The following is a 15,647-nucleotide window of genomic DNA, read 5'->3' as shown; positions in this document are numbered from 1 at the left end:
TGAATCTTCTCAACTCAAATCATGACATCTCCAAAGTCCACGGGCAGTTCGTTGCCATGTTCCAGTTCCCCCTTTCTTGAGAATACGAAGATAGTCTCGCCATCAAGCTCCGTCTGCCGTTAGCTTCAAGAGGCTTACCTTGAATAAACTTCAACTCGCAATGACTAAAAAACATCGTATGCAAAAGGCGGCCTTGCTCTGGACCAAGGTCAACTTTTGCAGCAGAACTCTTACGACGGAATCATGGTTGGCATACACCAACTTCATCTTGTCACGAGGTTATTGAGTTCGTGGCTCGGCATTGTCTCTGCCTGTCATTTGTCAACTTTGGCAATTTCTTGATACTGTACAATTCTAGGCAGAGGAGGGGAAAGCCTCTTTGGCTGTATTTTGCTAGCTGGGGGGCGCATTGTCACTCGACCACCTCAGCTGGCGTCGTGAAGCTACTCTCGAGACCCTCAAACAGATATCTACTCCGTACTTACAGTTACAAAGCAGGGGTCTTCAAGGATTGCACACTAACAACGCCCTACTCCTACACTTAAACAGTCGCATCTACCCCCCTTCACCAACAACACCTGACCATCGCCTGGCCTTGGCTGCGAGCAAGCTTAAATATGGGGTAGCCTAGTGAATGCTTGGCTTTCTAATGGTGGCGTCTGTATGCACGCAAGATTACACGCCAAGATATCACAGAGTGGCAGTGTATGAATAAAGTCAGCATTCGTGAAGGAGACAAACAAGATACTGCGAGTTTGCTATGCAGTATGCACCAAGTACTGTGGGATGAGGACACTGCCATTGACACATGCCAACCTCGGCTGTCTGGTTCAGGTAACGCACACAGCTGACTGACTGTCATCAGAGAGCATCGATGACAACCGATTGATTGATCCCATCTGACAGGCACCCACAGCCTTTCCTTGAAGAGTCCGGGGGAGCAACGGCGGGGAATCCGGCGGCTTCGACGGTGGACCCATCCAATATGCGTATTGATGAATCTGGGCTTGGTCAATTTGGTCAATTATTCGTTCGTCCATCTCCAGGTCTTAGGAGGTTGGTTAATCCCGAGAACCTGAGCAGAATAGAGTGTTGTAGTTCAAGACGTGTCGATATCGTGCGAGCTGCAAGTATTTGGCGGGTAGGTGACAAACATAGCAAATGGTATCACTTTCTCGTTGGTTTGGGAGGCATTGACTTTGGTAGTCAAGCAGTCGATGCCTCATATAACCACCATAGTACCTGAGCAAGTAACTCAGATAATTGAGTGTGGCGTCGAGTGCTAAATGGGCCAAGGTATGATAGCCCCTCACGAACGAACGATGTGGATTTTGGTGATCTTGGTTCATCTCGGCCCGGCTGACTTTTTCTCCTAAAGTTTGGTCCTAACAAGCAAACAAGCAAATGGGAGGACGACACTGTAGCTGCACGTCGGTAGCTAATAAGGTGCTGACCCCTGGCAGCTGCTGACTGGCGTCAGGTCGATATGTACGGTACAAGATCCTGATGGATTACAGTACCTACGGCTACGGACATGGCACCCATACAAAGGCCCCCTTGTTGGTGTTGAAGGAATGGATATGCTAATGGACCCGGGCTTAGGTTCGGACCAACCAGCCTCGACGTAACGGCCAAGCCCAGTGAGGGTTTTGAGATACGGTGATTTAACGGGCTAGGTAACTGGGCCTGGTTACATAGGTACCCTAACCCAGTCATTCACCTACAGCTGTAGCTGTGTCTGTATCTTACAACAATAAGAAAGATAGCTCAAGAAGCTTTGTAGATCTGGTCTCTGTTGGTGACGCTGGGCAGTCAATGCACCAGCCGAAGGTGCCGAAAAGACAGCTGCGTGCTTAAGCTCCCAAGCCAATCCAATGACGACCACTTTTCGCCTTAGAGTCTTGGGTTGTCTTGCGTCGCTCGCCTTGGTCATTTTTACGTGGTTGCAAACCTGCCACAGCAATTTTTGAGGGCTCCATTCGTGACGCAATGAGCGTCCAGCTCGCTGCTTCCCCAGTGGACATAGCGCCTGGAAGCTTCCCTGTAGCTACTAACCAATAGAGCACGATCAGCTAGACTAATCCAAAAGGAGTATGCTACTCTGTTCCTCGGTTGTATTCATTGGTACCTTTTTGTTTTTGCTGTATAGGTACCTTCAAGCTCCCATGGTAGCAGGTGTGGTTTACTCAAGGTAGTCGGTCCATGGCAGGGAAATTGCTATGAGACTTTGCTGTGAAAACCCATACATACTGGAGGTTGGTTCAGGACACGAAACTTGCGCCCCATTTTCACATGAACTGCAATTTGCAAAAGATTTTCTCAAGGATTATATCCCATCCCTGACTTTACTGATAGGTCTGTTTCTATGGCGCGTGCATCTGATCCAACCCTATTGGTACTTATCAAGATTTACGCGAGTGTTCTCAAGGGCAACAACTTCCTACCTGGGTACCTATCTTATCGCGAACAACCTAGGGCTTCTCGGTGTTGTTAACAGTCCCCTGTTGAGAGAGGTGCTCTCATCTTGATAGTGTGAACAGGATTATGTTTTAGTGTATCACTCAAAGTGTCCTGTTGTTCAGTGCTCCCAAGTCTCCCTGGCAGTCTTGTAGTACTGCATTAGTAGGTGAGGTAGGTAGGTAATAAGAAAGCTGTACCTACTACTTACCTAGGTACCTATGTAGTATTATTATCTTATGAAGTTCGGTAGCCAAAGCCAAGAGTGACGGACTCAGAACCTAGCACCTACTTCTCTTGGGACCTGGTAGGTGAGCAGGTGGAGGTACCTCGGGGTACTTTGCTACTAGTTCTCTCCACCTTTCAGTTGGCCCGGGCTCTCACGGTACTGCTTTGGTGTGCCCGTGCCGTGTCTTTCCTGCGGGCACCTAGGTAGTGGCCAGAGTACAGAGTACCTCATTAGCTCCAACCTAACTTTTGGTTGCTCTTGCAGTTGTGTTGCTTGCTTCTATGCCCGTTGACATTCTCCACGTCCACGCCTGCGCCGCGCTTTCACTTTCTCCTACGTCGTGTCCGTGGCTTTACTTTCCGTCCCTTCCTCGCATTAATTCCACTGGCCTCCCCCTTCATCCTTCTTCCCTTTTCCTCCTTACACTTCGCGATAACCTCATCCCCCACTGTCGTCATCGCGGATCATTCTGTGAAGTTCTTTTACTTCACCCTAACTTGCATCCTCATCTTCACTTCCACCTTCATCTTGCTCATCACCAGCTTCCCTATACATCTATACATACACCTTCCCATACAACCCCCCGCGCAATCAAGATGACGGACTGGACGTCGGGCATTATGCCGCTGCACCAGGTGCACTCGCCTCCCTTCACCGTCGAGGCTCCCGGCTACGAGAAGGTCCCTGGTGAGACCATCCCTCGACGTCACCCCAAGGCCAAAGACGGTCTTATCAACTATCCTGCTCCCGATGCCAGGACTGTCTTCCAAGTTGTCGAGCGCAGTGCTCGGCTCTACCCAAACCACCATGCTGTCGGTGCCCGCAAGTTGATCAACATGCACAATGAGAAGAAGAAGATCAAGAAGAATGTCGACGGTGAGGTTCAAGAAGTTGAGAAGGAGTGGTCATACTTCGAGTTGACAGGCTTCGAATACTTGACTTACAAGCAGTACCTCGAGCGCGTTCTACAGATTGGTTCCGGTCTAAGGAAAGTTGGCTTGACCAGTGAGGACAAGCTTCACATTTTCGGCACCACCAGGTATGTTCAAAGTCGATGGCGTCTATGACTGTCTCTAAGTTTAGCTTCTAGTATCGGTTGGATTTCCACATCTCACGCTGCCGCCTCTCAATCCATCTCGATCGTCACAGCCTACGACACTCTGGGTCCTAGCGGCGTTGAGCACTCTCTTGTGCAAACTGACTGCGCCGCTATGTACGTCGACTCCCAGCTCCTCAAGACCGCTTCCGAACCCATCAAGAAGTCGTCAGTCAAGGTTGTCATTGTCAATGACGGAACCATCTTTTCTAAGGAAGGCGAGGTCGAGAAGTTCAAGGCAGAGCACCCCGACCTGAAGGTTGTCACCTTGGAGGAACTTCGAAAGCTAGGCGAAGAGAGCCCTGTTGAACCGAACCCGGCCAAGCCAGAGGACCTTTACTGTATCATGTACACTTCTGGCTCGACTGGTTTGCCCAAGGGCGCTTGCATTACCCATGAAGCGCTCATTGCTGGCAGTACGTTGACTTCTTATCTTGTTGCGCTCGTTTGCTAACCCACTCTCCACCAGTCACCAGTCTGTATACATGCGTTGAAGAATGCGTAAGCGACAAGGAGTGCATTCTTGCCTATCTTCCCCTCGCCCATATTTTTGAAATGGCCCTCGAAAATCTGGTCATGTACATCGGAGGAACGCTCGGATACGGTAACCCTCGAACACTGTCGGATGCGTCGATGAAGAACTGCCCTGGCGATATGCGCGAGTTCAAGCCTACTGTCATGGTTGGTGTCCCTCAGATTTGGGAAACTGTCAGGAAGGGCATCACCTCTAAACTGGAAGCTGCCAGTCCCCTTCTCAAGAACTTGTTCTGGGGCGCCTACAACTGGAAGGCTTTCGCTTCCAAGAACAAACTGCCACTTGCCGGCTTGTTTGATAGCCTGGTGTTTGGCAAGGTTCGCGAATTGACGGGTGGCCGTATGCGCTTCACTATGAATGGCGCCAGTGGTATTTCTGACGGCACAAAGAATTTTATTTCGCTGGTCGTCGCTCCCATGTTGGCCGGTTATGGTCTCACCGAGACCTGTGCAAATGGTTCGTTGGGTTGCCCGCTTGAATTCTCTCCTGACGCCATTGGCCCCACCCCTTGTGCTTGCGAGATCAAGCTCGTTGCGCTCCCTGACCTGGGCTACTCTACCGAGGCCAAGGTTCCTCAGGGTGAGATTTGGATCAAGGGCCTGCCTGTTATGTCCAAGTACTGGAACAACCCTGAGGAGACAGAAAAGGCCATCACCCCTGATGGATGGTTCAAGACTGGTGATATCGGAGAGTTCAATGAACAAGGTCATCTCCGTGTCTTTGACCGCGTCAAGAATCTTGTCAAGATGCAGGGTGGCGAGTACATTGCCCTGGAGAAGCTTGAGGCTGTGTACCGTGGCGTCCAGTCAGTTGGCAATGTTATGGTTCATGCTGATCCTGAGCACTCGCGCCCTATTGCTGTCATCATGCCGAACGAGAAAGTCGTGCAAGAGAAGGCCAAGGAGCTGGGTCTGGACGAGCACAACCTCCACACCCTCCATACCAACCCTAAGTTGATAAACTATGTTCTTAAGGATCTCCAAGGCGCTGCGAAGCGTGCTGGCTTGAGTAGTTTGGAAACTGTCACTGGTGTTTTGATCACAGACGAGGAATGGACCTCTGATAACGTAAGAACCCATCTTGACTTTTTACCAGCCCATAAGATTTGATGATGCTAACATGCTGCAGGGTCTTCTCACTGCCACTCAGAAACTCAACCGACGAAAGATCACTGAGCACTTCAAGAAGGACATTGCTGCCACACTCGAGCGCTCGTAAATCATGATGAGATCGGATATGCAACGAAGTTGTGGAACATCATGTTTTGAAGCTGAAACAATGGATACCAAGAGAGGAAGAGGGACGGGAGTATATCGACTTCTTGCTCAGTTTTGTTTTCTAGTGTCTGTAATGTATTATCGCGGCGTTGGCTCCATGATATCTTAAGAGGAAATTTTGTAGCGTCAATGGAACTTGATCCCAGGTCATATTGTGCTTGTTTCCAAATCTCCGCTTTACTGTCTTAGGAGGGTTCATTACCTTTTGATGTGGCCCGGCAATGTGATTCTGCAAAATGTCAGCTTAACACTTGAGACGGACAAGAGCGTGATTAAGCTAATTGTTGACGATGTAACATCACGGCACTGCCTCACTCCATCTTGGAGCATCGATCGAGTCCCTGTATTAATACAATGTAAAGGCTTTACTTCCCTAAGGGTCTGAGGGTCAAAGCAACATCACATCACATCAGCTGGAACAAATCAAGTCTCATCGGTATATATAATATATGGGCTACCTAGCGATGAAATTCCTCTTGCACCGAGCCATAATAGGTAATAACGTACGACGCCCAAGCAAATATACTAAAAAGATTTACGCTATTCACTTCATACAATGCCTCGCAATAGCAGCTTACTGATACAATACACATGTGCTGAAAACGACTGAAAAAAGAAACTGTTCAGATAGCCTGGCAAGTTGTGAGATGAAGTATATCAAAACGTTGACGCTATAAAGCAAAAGACGGCCGTTGTCCACTCAGATGGCGGACAGGAATTGGAGGACATGGACGAAACTTTCCCTGCCCCCTGAAAAACAAACTCCAAATCGTCAACGCCTTCGCTCGGCTGAACCTCTTGTGCGGCCTGAGAACACGCCGGTTTTTTAAGATAGAGGTCCCTTTCTTCCCTCTAAGTGCCCAGACAAGCAAGACAGGTGTTGGTGACGATAAAAGGATACGGTGGGCTCAACGCATGCCCTTGCGGCGGAAGAATACAAGATATGGAACTCGATCTCGACCAGATTTGAACACCTCCTCTTGAACATCATCACGATCGCCACTTCCGATGCGAACCTTTGTTACGCGTGTATCGTTACAGCAATACCAAGCATACGGGTCGTGAGATGTGTAGTCGCGCACGTATGCCAGATAATGCCCGTTATCAATACGGCTGCCGGTGTGTACGATGACTGCATAAGCTTCATAGCGGAAAGGTCCGGTAAAAGCTGGATCCATTGGATCAGTACCGGACGAAGACTCACGAGCGCCACGAGGGAGGAAGTAGCGAGTGAAGTCTGTGTCGTTGAAATCCCATGTGATGGGCGCGGTAGACTTGCGCATATCTCCTGTAGTCGGTTGGTAGTTAAAGCGGCGAAACGCGACGCAGAGTAGGGTGGGAAAGCGGGCGAAGGACAGAGTCTGTTGAGCGCGAGTAGGGCGACAGCAGCGGGCACAAGCGAAGTCCTCAATAGGGCTACTTGAGGCGTACTCGTCGAAAGCCTGCTCAAGTGTCATGCCGCGACCCATGCCTACTGTAACAGTGATCAGGTCGAATGTGGTGTACATGTAGGTGCGGGTGCTGCATTCAAAGCACTCGACTGTTGATAATTCCAGGCCACGCCAGAAACGGTCCACGATAGACTGGTTGTATTCGAGATGGTTGTTCCAGAACTGAATAGCGGCTTTCAGCAACGTCTGACGAGAGGTATCAGGCTGTGGGACATTTCCCTGTCGATCTCGCCGCGTGTTGGTCTCATCATGGAGGTGAGTGAGGACGAAGGTCATAAACTCCTGTGCATCCTGTTGTTGAGACCCGCCAAACTGCTCAATACTTCGACTCTGTTCGCAAAGATGCCGTGAGTAGTCCTATGGTTGAGTCAGCCATTTCCCCCTTCTTTTTCTATCGTTTTTGAACTTACCATAAGTGTCTGGGCCTTCATGGCCTGGAACTTACCCGAGTTCATCCAGTGGAACAGGTTAGAAATAATACGAATCATGAGTTGTGGATGGTCAATCTTCTCATCTTGTTTCCTCGGAGCCTTGTATCTATTCGCCCATTCAGAGTTTGCCAGTATTCTGCCAAAGTCGGGGGAAGCAAGAAGGCTCTGAAGCGTGCTGTTTGCATAGCACCAGTTATGGGGATTATTGAGTCCCGTGTAGAACTTGTTCGAATCGCCCGTCGTCTGGTGCTCCATCGGCTTTATAGTAGGCGCTCTTGAGAGGCGGGTTGGCACCATCGCATTGTTGTTTCCGTAAAGCTCATTCTCGTCACGTCCCTCAGTGAGACCACTGTAGCTCCGGCGTGGGAGAGCGGGCGCTGGTCTTGTGGGCGGCGAAGGTAAGTCCGTATATAGGTCTACCTTGTGAGATAACCCATAGACTGCACGATTCTTTAACTTCTCCTCTGAAGAGCTCATGGACTCCTGTTCCAGTGACACGGGTGGAAACCTTCTGAGAAAGTCTTCGGTGGTGCGAGTGAAGTTTGGTGATGATGCAGTCTGCAAATCGTCGTCATGCTTGAGTGTTTCTTGCCAAGCCTTAACTTCGTCTGGTTTAAGAGGCTTGACGATGTATTTCGACTTTCTCCGCTCGATACCTGATTGTTGACTTCGACTCCTGTTCAGGGCTGAAGTGGTAGACCCCAATGATGCTTGCCCCATCAGATCAATCCATGCATCTAGACCTCCTCTTAGAATCCTGGGCGTGTTCTTGAGCTCTTTCATATAGTTAAAGTCAACTAAGGCGCGGTGGAGCGAGATGATGACCATATCCTCTGAGTTCCGTGGTTGTTGAGGGATATCTTCAGAGCTTTGGTCATAAAAGACCACCAAATCGTAGATATTACGCTGTTCAAAAAGGTTCTGCTCCTGATTAGGCGATAAGATCAAACTTTCGGAGATATCATCTGCGGAGGGGTTGTCTCTAAGTAAGATGCTGGGCTCAATACAGATGGTTGACGAGGACATGATGTGGCCTTCGTTGAAATCATCACGCATTCGAATGTCTATTATCAAAATGCTGCCTCTGGCCTTCATAGCCTGGTACAACTCTTCTGGAGAAATGGTATAGCCATCAGGAATCTTGATGGAGCCAGTAAGATTACCTGGAGGGACTGGGGGGATGGCATTATTGGAATAGCTTTGTGTCGGTGCGAAATAGTCAGGCTGTGATTGCGATGAGGCATTAGGTGTCCCAGGGCCCGAGCTTGTTGAGGCTGTACGATACAAGCTGCGTGGCGTACTCGAGGGTGGCCGTGTTACTTCTCCTGAGATGCTTCCACGAGCAGGACTGTAGATAGCATCTGGCATTTTAGGGAGAGTTGGCACATTAGTGTCAACACCAACCTTGGGAGGTCGAGGAGGAGGCATCTCTCGAGGGCCCATCGGTTTGGGTAGTGTTATGTGGTGTGTCTTGATCCGAGGATCTTGCCCTGGTGATGCTTGCGGTCCTCTCAAGTTGGCAAATCTGGCAGCGAGATCTGGGTTGGCTGTCCCAGCCCCTTTTTGAATACCAGGCTTGATTGCGTTCCCGTGAAGGGACTGAGGCTTTGGTTGAATCGTCGGTTTTGATCGAGCAGGAGAACCGTTGGTGATAGATCTAAGTTTCGACGGCGACATTGTTCCATCCACTGCCAACCCTGAAGGAGTATGAGGCCGGCTTCCCCCCTGCGATGAGCTTGGTCGGACTGTCAGTGGCTGTACTCCTGATCGTTTGTTGTCCGCAATGATGTCCTGCTTAATTTTGCCATAGATGGGATCCTGCTGGCTGATCTTGTTGAGCAGATTTGCATGTGCCCTTTTGAAGTCCGCATGACTGGTCCTGAGGTCATGATAGTCTGGATGTTTAGGGAGTGTCTGTATTGCAATGATGGAAGCTCGTATGTATTCCTTTAAAGCAGTAGATGGTCTGCGAAAGTCTCGAGCCATCTCGGCTTGTCGTAATGCCGTCTCGGCTGTTTCGAGTAGTTTCCGGGCGGACATATTGGGATCAAGGTTGTGAGGAGGAGCAATAACATCGTCGATATGTGGAAGTGAAGCCTTCGAGGGAGAATCGCCTCCTCGATGGCCACCCGGTATTGATCCATGACTAAATGCGCCTGAACTGATCAAGGAGTGCGATCCTGCTGTGGCCACACTACTTGCGCGCGAATGGCCCAGAGAAGCCATGATGGCTTGCTCTGCCGGAACGGATTATACTATAACAGCTCGATCGAAGGGTTTGGAACGGTGGGAGTGTGTGTAATCGTAGGGTCAAGTTGTGAAAATGGTGTCCGAAGATAGGGTCGTAATCTAGGTATATCTTGACTACAATGTGAACGTAGAGTGGCGGAGCGGTGGTGTTTATTAAGAAACCTGTTTAACGTTTTAGCCTTGAATGAAAGGCATGGACTTGTAGCATTCTCAAAAAAGGCTGCTTAAATAAACACGAAAAGCAGAAGGTCCTTCAAGAAACATTGTCGAGGCGCTGGAGAAGGTTTTGAGACTCGCCTCAGCAATGAAGTTGTTATAAAGGAACCATTCATGGAGAAGACGAGCGCCCATGAGGTGAGGTGTCGGTCCCTAGAAACCTACTAACCCGCGGGGAACAAGGCACCGATCAAGGCCAAGGAGGTACTTAGCCTTAGAGCTAAGTCACACTTCAGACAAAGTACTGTTTACCGCTTTTTAGTACTAACTCTTCGGTCGCCCGGCGCATGAGCCACCAAAGAGGTACCCATCCACTATAGCAGGTACGCCACAGTACAGAGCCAGCTACCTAGGTTCCGTCATTTCCTCCACTCCAGAAAGTCAAAGCTTAGCGTGACCAGGCCCCTGCGATGGGTAACAGAAACGTTGCCCTCCAAGGTCTAAGATACCAAAATAAAGAAGCCTAATAGACTGTTTGACCCGGCTTCAAATGATCTAGCTATTTCGTCTCTCACGCCCTGGAGAGCCAATTCTTCTGACACCCTGACGGCCCTGCCAGCGCTGACGACAGGCTCTACGAATCAGACTTCAGTGGGGTTAGGCTTCCTCGAAGTGAACTGCTGTGGAATCAATGTCCGCTCTCGTCCAATCCTAGCAGGCTTAAGCTAGCCTGATGAGGCACCATTCTACGTAAGACTCAATAGCACCCGGACAGAGGCTGGGGTTGATGATAGCCTGGAGCAAGCTGGATACTGAACCTCCATCAGACATCCAACAACCACATCGCATCGCATCACGTTACAGCCGTTCTGTCTTCGTTTCCTGACCTCGCGCGCCGTCAAATCACGAGCCCAATATTTACAGTACCTTTCGCTTCGGTTTTCTCCCTATATTGCCCATCTGGATTGTGGGATCCAAACACAAGATGATGAGTTGGTGGTCGTCGTCCGCCAATACGGCCCTGGACGAGCAGATCGAGAAAGCCACAAGCAGTAGCCTGTATGTCATCGCTCAACTCTCATCGCATTAGCATCACCTAACTCAGAATATCAGTGAAGATATTGCCCTCAACCTCGAAATCTCCGATGTCATTAGATCCAAGACGGTCGCGCCTAAAGAGGCGATGCGCTCTCTCAAGAAGCGCATTGGCAACAAGAACCCCAACACTCAACTGAGCGCTTTAAACGTATGATTCCCGTCATGTTGATAAAACCAAACATTGAGTCTGACGCTTCATCAGCTTACCGATACTTGCGTCAAAAACGGCGGGTCACACTTCCTCGCCGAAGTCGCATCGCGGGAGTTTATGGACAACCTTGTGTCGCTTCTTCAGGCAGTTGGTGGTGCTGCTGTCAACGCTGACGTGAAATCAAAAATCCTCGAGCTTATACAATCCTGGGCCGGCGCTACTGAGGGACGATACGAGCTTTCATACATTGGTGAGGTATACCGAACCTTGCAGCGTGACGGATATCAATTCCCTCCCAAGACATCAGTAGCCAGCAGCATGATTGACAGTAGCGCGGTAAGCACCATCGCCAAACACCACCTTAGTAGCTAGCTAATAATGCTTTAGCCCCCCGAATGGACCGATTCCGACGTGTGTATGAGATGCCGGACACCCTTCACCTTTACGAACAGAAAGCACCATTGCCGAAACTGCGGTAACTGTTTCGACCAGCAATGTTCCGCCAAGGTGGTTGCGCTCCCTCATCTCGGCATCATGGCACCTGTGCGAGTCGATGATGGGTGTTATGCGAAACTTACCAATAAGGGTAACAAACCCCCTAACCCGTCGCTCGATCGATCACCGACATACCCCCATAAGACACGCAGTACCTCCGCGATGCAACCCCGAAACGCTCGAGTTGACGACGGGTTCGATGAGGATCTGAAGAAAGCATTGGCAATGAGCTTGGAGGAAGTCAAGACTCATTCCTACAACCATGCACCGCCTGCACAATCTTCGTACACAACCAACGGCGACGCCTCGGCGGCCAAGCAGGCAGAAGATGAGGATGATGACCTTAAGGCCGCAATCGCTGCGTCCTTGGCCGACATGGAAGAGCAGAAGAAGAGGCATGCTGCGGTGCTCAAGGAGCAAACATCCAGTTCTGTCGATACTTCTTCCTCCACCAACTTTGTTCTTCCCAAGAACGATTACGAGTTGACTCCTGTTGAAGCAGAGAATATTAACCTATTTGCAACATTGGTGGACCGTCTTCAGACTCAACCCCCAGGAACCATCCTTCGCGAACCTCAGATTCAGGAGCTCTATGATAGCATTGGTACATTGCGGCCCAAGCTAGCAAGGACCTACGGAGAGACCATGAGCAAGCATGGTAAGCGATTCGTTTCCATTAACAGATGTCGGTAGCTAACACAGGTACAGATACACTCCTAGATCTTCATGCCAAACTCTCGACCGTCGTCCGATATTACGACCGTATGTTGGAGGACAGACTTTCCAAGGCATACAGCCAGCAGAATCTCGGCGGATACAACCTACCCCCACCTCGCCAGCCAGCCGGTCCCTATCCTTCTGTTCCTTCAACTCAGATGCCAAGCAATCCTGGCGTTGCGGAAAGCTTCTATACTGGCCAACAAAGAGCCAGTTACCAAGCTCCTCCTCAACACCAACAATTCCAACAACCACCGCATGCAACACCCCAACCTCAGTATCCTGCTTATGGATCTGCACCAGAACAACAGGCCGGCCAATATCCTCCTCCTCAACAGATTCAAAGAACCGATAGCTGGCAGAACAGGGCACCTTCGGCACCTCAAGACCCGTACCAACAACAGCAGTCACACGATCCAAACCAACAGACACACAACCATCAGCAGCCACAAGCAACAGCTACCAACGACCCCAACACCTCTTACTACTTCACACCTCAGCAATCACAGCAGGCCCCTCTCGGGCCATCCGCTCCAGGAGCTGCACCTGACGCTACTCAATCACCGTATCCTAATTTGCAGCCGTCTTCGCAGTACTCTGGGGGCCCTGCGCCGGTGCCCTCGCAGTCCACGCCACACCAAACACCCGTTCAGCCGCCCCAGGTGCCTCAGCAACCTGTTCAATCACCCCAGATGCAGCATTCTAAACCACAGCAGCCTCAGATGGGCCAGCAAGCTCCTCCCCCACAACAACAGCAGCAACACCAACAACAGGCATACTGGCAGCCTTCTATGCCACAGCAGCACCAGCAGCCACCAGCAGCGCCGCAGAACTGGGCGTATGGTGGTTACACCCAAGATTCTTTCCCCTCAGTGCCGCAGCAAGAACCTGCGAAGCAGCCTGTGAAGGAGGAGGCTCTTATTGAGTTTTAGATTTGTACCGGATGATAGTCAGGGTATTGTGTTCCATCGATTCAATAATGGCGTTCTAGTGGGATTGGCCGTCGTAGATGATCAGGAGAATGCATTCATGGCAGAGCAAGGTTATGGTCAAATGTACTGCTAAATGAGGAATTTGAACTATGATACCATTCTCTAGTTTTTGCGCAACATGCAACAGATTCTCGTGACACGACTTCCCTCCAAAGGCTCTCAGTAACATCACGTTGGAGTCATTAAGTTATATTTCAAACGAGCAGGACAATCACGAAATCAGTGCATTGATTCACCTATTCAGGGAAACATGCGATTGGAATTGCTTATGGACTATTTTCGTCACTACAACTTTTGGCTCTTGGTCACCTAAGGCTCATGTTGACTGTATGACTGTCTACAATTCTAGTTAGCGAGCCGATTCGGATACAAAAGAGGTAATCAAGGCGACCCGACCGTGTGGCCCTCTGCTACGAATAACCTACAGAGGCTAATGATGCATCTCGGAAACCCCCAAGATTGGCCAATCGGCGAGCGACGGCCGCGCACGCCGTCCACCTAGTAAGGCAGCTCCGCTTACGCAGCCGGGTCCGGTCTCCGGAGATCATGACACCGGCTCTGGCGGGGCCACGTCGGGAGGGGCATTTTGAGTCATTACATGACATGGTAATCCAAGTTTTCCTTCCGCTTCCTTGTCTGATTATCGTACAAACCACTGTCTGTCTACCGTGATTCGTTTAAATAGAGGTTGGTCTCAGGTTGAGAGTCCTTTCTTTCTCTGAGCTCTTCTGATTTCCACTCTAGATTTCATATTGGAAAATACCACTCAACCACATCTTCTCCTTAGAATATACATCATCATCATCATCATAATGGCGCCCACTATCCACCTTGTTCGCCACGCCCAAGGCTTCCACAATCTCTCCATCGAGAATGAGTCGATGCAAGACCCTGACTTGACTCCTCTTGGAGAGGAGCAGTGCGCTGCTCTGCGCAAAGAGTTCCCTCACCACGATAAGCTTACCAAGCTCTTCGCTTCGCCTATGCGTCGCACCGTTTACACATGTCTCCATGCTTTTGGAACAGAGGATCTCAAGCCAATCATTGCTATGCCTGTTTTCCAGGAGGTCTCTGCTAATCCTTGCGACACTGGCTCCGCAGTGGCCAAGGTGCAGGCCGAGTTTGAGGGCATCGCTGACTACTCCCGGGTAGAGGATTCGTGGACTGATAAGGGTCCCGACAGCGAGTATGAACCCACAGTCGAGAAGCTCACGGCCCGTGGTCTGAAAGCTAGGAGAGCCCTGAGGGATCTTGTGAGTGGTGATGAGCACATTGTTGTTGTGTCTCATGGAGGATTCTTGTTAGATAACCGATGCCCCTTTGTTGTATGTATTTGCTGATTGCCTTCTTAGGCACTTTTTGACTGATGATTGGTATGGTGTCCCTGAGGGGAGAGGTAAGTCTCAGCAACAGAATTTCTCACACATAACAAGTATGATGATCTGACAACTGTCACAGCCACCGGTTGGTCAAACTGCGAGTTTCGCTCGTATAAATTTGTCGATCCTGACGGTGACGACGATGATGCTGCGCTACTCGAAACTGAGGAAAGCTGGCAAAGACGTCGCGGCGATACAAAGCCTCCTACTCGCACAGAATTGCGTCAGGTAAAGCCTGTTGCTCAGAAGGCGATGGCTCCATACTTGAATCTCCAGATGCCCAACTAAAACTCGAATTTGAGACTCGCAGTCGGGTGTGTAACAGAAGAACTCTCCCCTGAGGCTTAGGCTACCGATAAAGTAGCTATGGAGCATAAGGTGACTATTGTTTCGTCTCTTGCGGCCAATTCTTCTGACGCCCTAAAGGATGGCAATCCCGTTCTTCGCCATTGGTACACCGGTGAAATGAACTTTTGGTGGATCGTATTTATGGGAGGGCAGACAAAACAACTTCAGATATATCTTTCTATCCTCGATTTGTTTGTTGGTTTGTTTAGTATTTATCGGTGGCCTCGATTCGGCATCAGATTGTGAGCTTTAGGGTATGTTGCTTGTTCCCGGGGATATATTTCATAGAGTTAGACAGATAGAAATATAAATATAGAATGGCCTTTTGGTTTGATTCTTGGAACTTGTCGGGTTTATTTAGCATATGGATGAAGCATCGCTTATATCCCACGAAATTGACACCCATCTCGATAGAATTCCGTCATCAACCCACTCATTTACTAAAGGAACTCCCTGGCTCATCCAGATCTGTTCTTCCAAGCGTATCCATGGCTCCTTGGATTTCCTTCCAAGTCGTTGTACGGATCTCAAGTACCGTGATTCCCCATCCGGTTTCTGACCTAGGGTCGGATCGCAACTTACATC

At 49.8% G+C, this 15,647-nt stretch overlaps 4 protein-coding genes across 4 annotated transcripts; 3 read left to right on the top strand and 1 right to left on the bottom strand.

Annotated features, from left to right (window-relative positions):
- Positions 1–2,956: 2,956 nt before the first annotated feature.
- On the top strand, positions 2,957–5,829 carry B0J16DRAFT_342374 (uncharacterized protein). The gene is made up of 4 exons (XM_046127899.1): positions 2,957–3,725; positions 3,777–4,198; positions 4,252–5,384; positions 5,446–5,829. Exons 1-4 carry the CDS (start codon positions 2,968–2,970, stop codon positions 5,533–5,535), a joined length of 2,403 nt encoding a protein of 800 aa, XP_045983325.1. The 5' UTR covers positions 2,957–2,967; the 3' UTR covers positions 5,536–5,829.
- A 189-nt stretch (positions 5,830–6,018) lies between these two features.
- Positions 6,019–10,041, bottom strand: B0J16DRAFT_305213 (uncharacterized protein). The gene is made up of 2 exons (XM_046124741.1): positions 7,456–10,041; positions 6,019–7,402 (listed from the first exon to the last, which is right to left on the bottom strand). The coding sequence occupies exons 1-2, from the start codon at positions 9,700–9,702 to the stop codon at positions 6,503–6,505; spliced, it is 3,147 nt and encodes a 1,048-aa protein (XP_045983324.1). The 5' UTR covers positions 9,703–10,041; the 3' UTR covers positions 6,019–6,502.
- A 642-nt stretch (positions 10,042–10,683) lies between these two features.
- Positions 10,684–13,469, top strand: B0J16DRAFT_415015 (uncharacterized protein). Its single transcript, XM_046133490.1, has 5 exons — positions 10,684–10,941; positions 10,996–11,128; positions 11,183–11,467; positions 11,519–12,284; positions 12,335–13,469. Exons 1-5 carry the CDS (start codon positions 10,868–10,870, stop codon positions 13,273–13,275), a joined length of 2,199 nt encoding a protein of 732 aa, XP_045983323.1. The 5' UTR covers positions 10,684–10,867; the 3' UTR covers positions 13,276–13,469.
- Positions 13,470–13,939: 470 nt separating this feature from the next.
- Positions 13,940–15,409, top strand: B0J16DRAFT_342370 (histidine phosphatase superfamily). The gene is made up of 4 exons (XM_046127898.1): positions 13,940–14,022; positions 14,080–14,635; positions 14,688–14,731; positions 14,794–15,409. The coding sequence occupies exons 2-4, from the start codon at positions 14,148–14,150 to the stop codon at positions 15,000–15,002; spliced, it is 741 nt and encodes a 246-aa protein (XP_045983322.1). The 5' UTR covers positions 13,940–14,022; positions 14,080–14,147; the 3' UTR covers positions 15,003–15,409.
- Positions 15,410–15,647: the final 238 nt, after the last annotated feature.

Source organism: Fusarium flagelliforme (assembly GCF_020744385.1).
Source record: "Fusarium flagelliforme strain FIESC 12 MPI-CAGE-AA-0113 chromosome Unknown B0J16scaffold_4, whole genome shotgun sequence".
Classification (NCBI taxonomy): domain Eukaryota; kingdom Fungi; phylum Ascomycota; class Sordariomycetes; order Hypocreales; family Nectriaceae; genus Fusarium; species Fusarium flagelliforme.
Note: the sequence above shows the minus strand (reverse complement) of the source record. Positions and strands in the feature narration are given on the sequence as shown.

Excerpts from the sequence above, each read along its gene's own strand:
- B0J16DRAFT_342374 (XM_046127899.1), top strand. The coding sequence starts at position 2,968 with ATGCCCGTTGACATTCTCCACGTCCACGCCTGCGCCGCGCTTTCACTT. Across the intron at positions 3,726-3,776 it reads CACATTTTCGGCACCACCAG|TATCGGTTGGATTTCCACAT; the intron begins GTATGTTCAAAG and ends TTTAGCTTCTAG. Across the intron at positions 4,199-4,251 it reads TGAAGCGCTCATTGCTGGCA|TCACCAGTCTGTATACATGC; the intron begins GTACGTTGACTT and ends ACTCTCCACCAG.
- B0J16DRAFT_415015 (XM_046133490.1), top strand. The coding sequence starts at position 10,868 with ATGATGAGTTGGTGGTCGTCGTCCGCCAATACGGCCCTGGACGAGCAG. Across the intron at positions 11,129-11,182 it reads CTCAACTGAGCGCTTTAAAC|CTTACCGATACTTGCGTCAA; the intron begins GTATGATTCCCG and ends ACGCTTCATCAG. Across the intron at positions 11,468-11,518 it reads GCATGATTGACAGTAGCGCG|CCCCCCGAATGGACCGATTC; the intron begins GTAAGCACCATC and ends ATAATGCTTTAG.
- B0J16DRAFT_342370 (XM_046127898.1), top strand. The coding sequence starts at position 14,148 with ATGGCGCCCACTATCCACCTTGTTCGCCACGCCCAAGGCTTCCACAAT. Across the intron at positions 14,636-14,687 it reads GTGTCTCATGGAGGATTCTT|GCACTTTTTGACTGATGATT; the intron begins GTTAGATAACCG and ends TTGCCTTCTTAG. Across the intron at positions 14,732-14,793 it reads TGGTGTCCCTGAGGGGAGAG|CCACCGGTTGGTCAAACTGC; the intron begins GTAAGTCTCAGC and ends CAACTGTCACAG.
- B0J16DRAFT_305213 (XM_046124741.1), bottom strand. The coding sequence starts at position 9,702 with ATGGCTTCTCTGGGCCATTCGCGCGCAAGTAGTGTGGCCACAGCAGGA. Across the intron at positions 7,403-7,455 it reads TGAAGGCCCAGACACTTATG|GACTACTCACGGCATCTTTG; the intron begins GTAAGTTCAAAA and ends ACTCAACCATAG.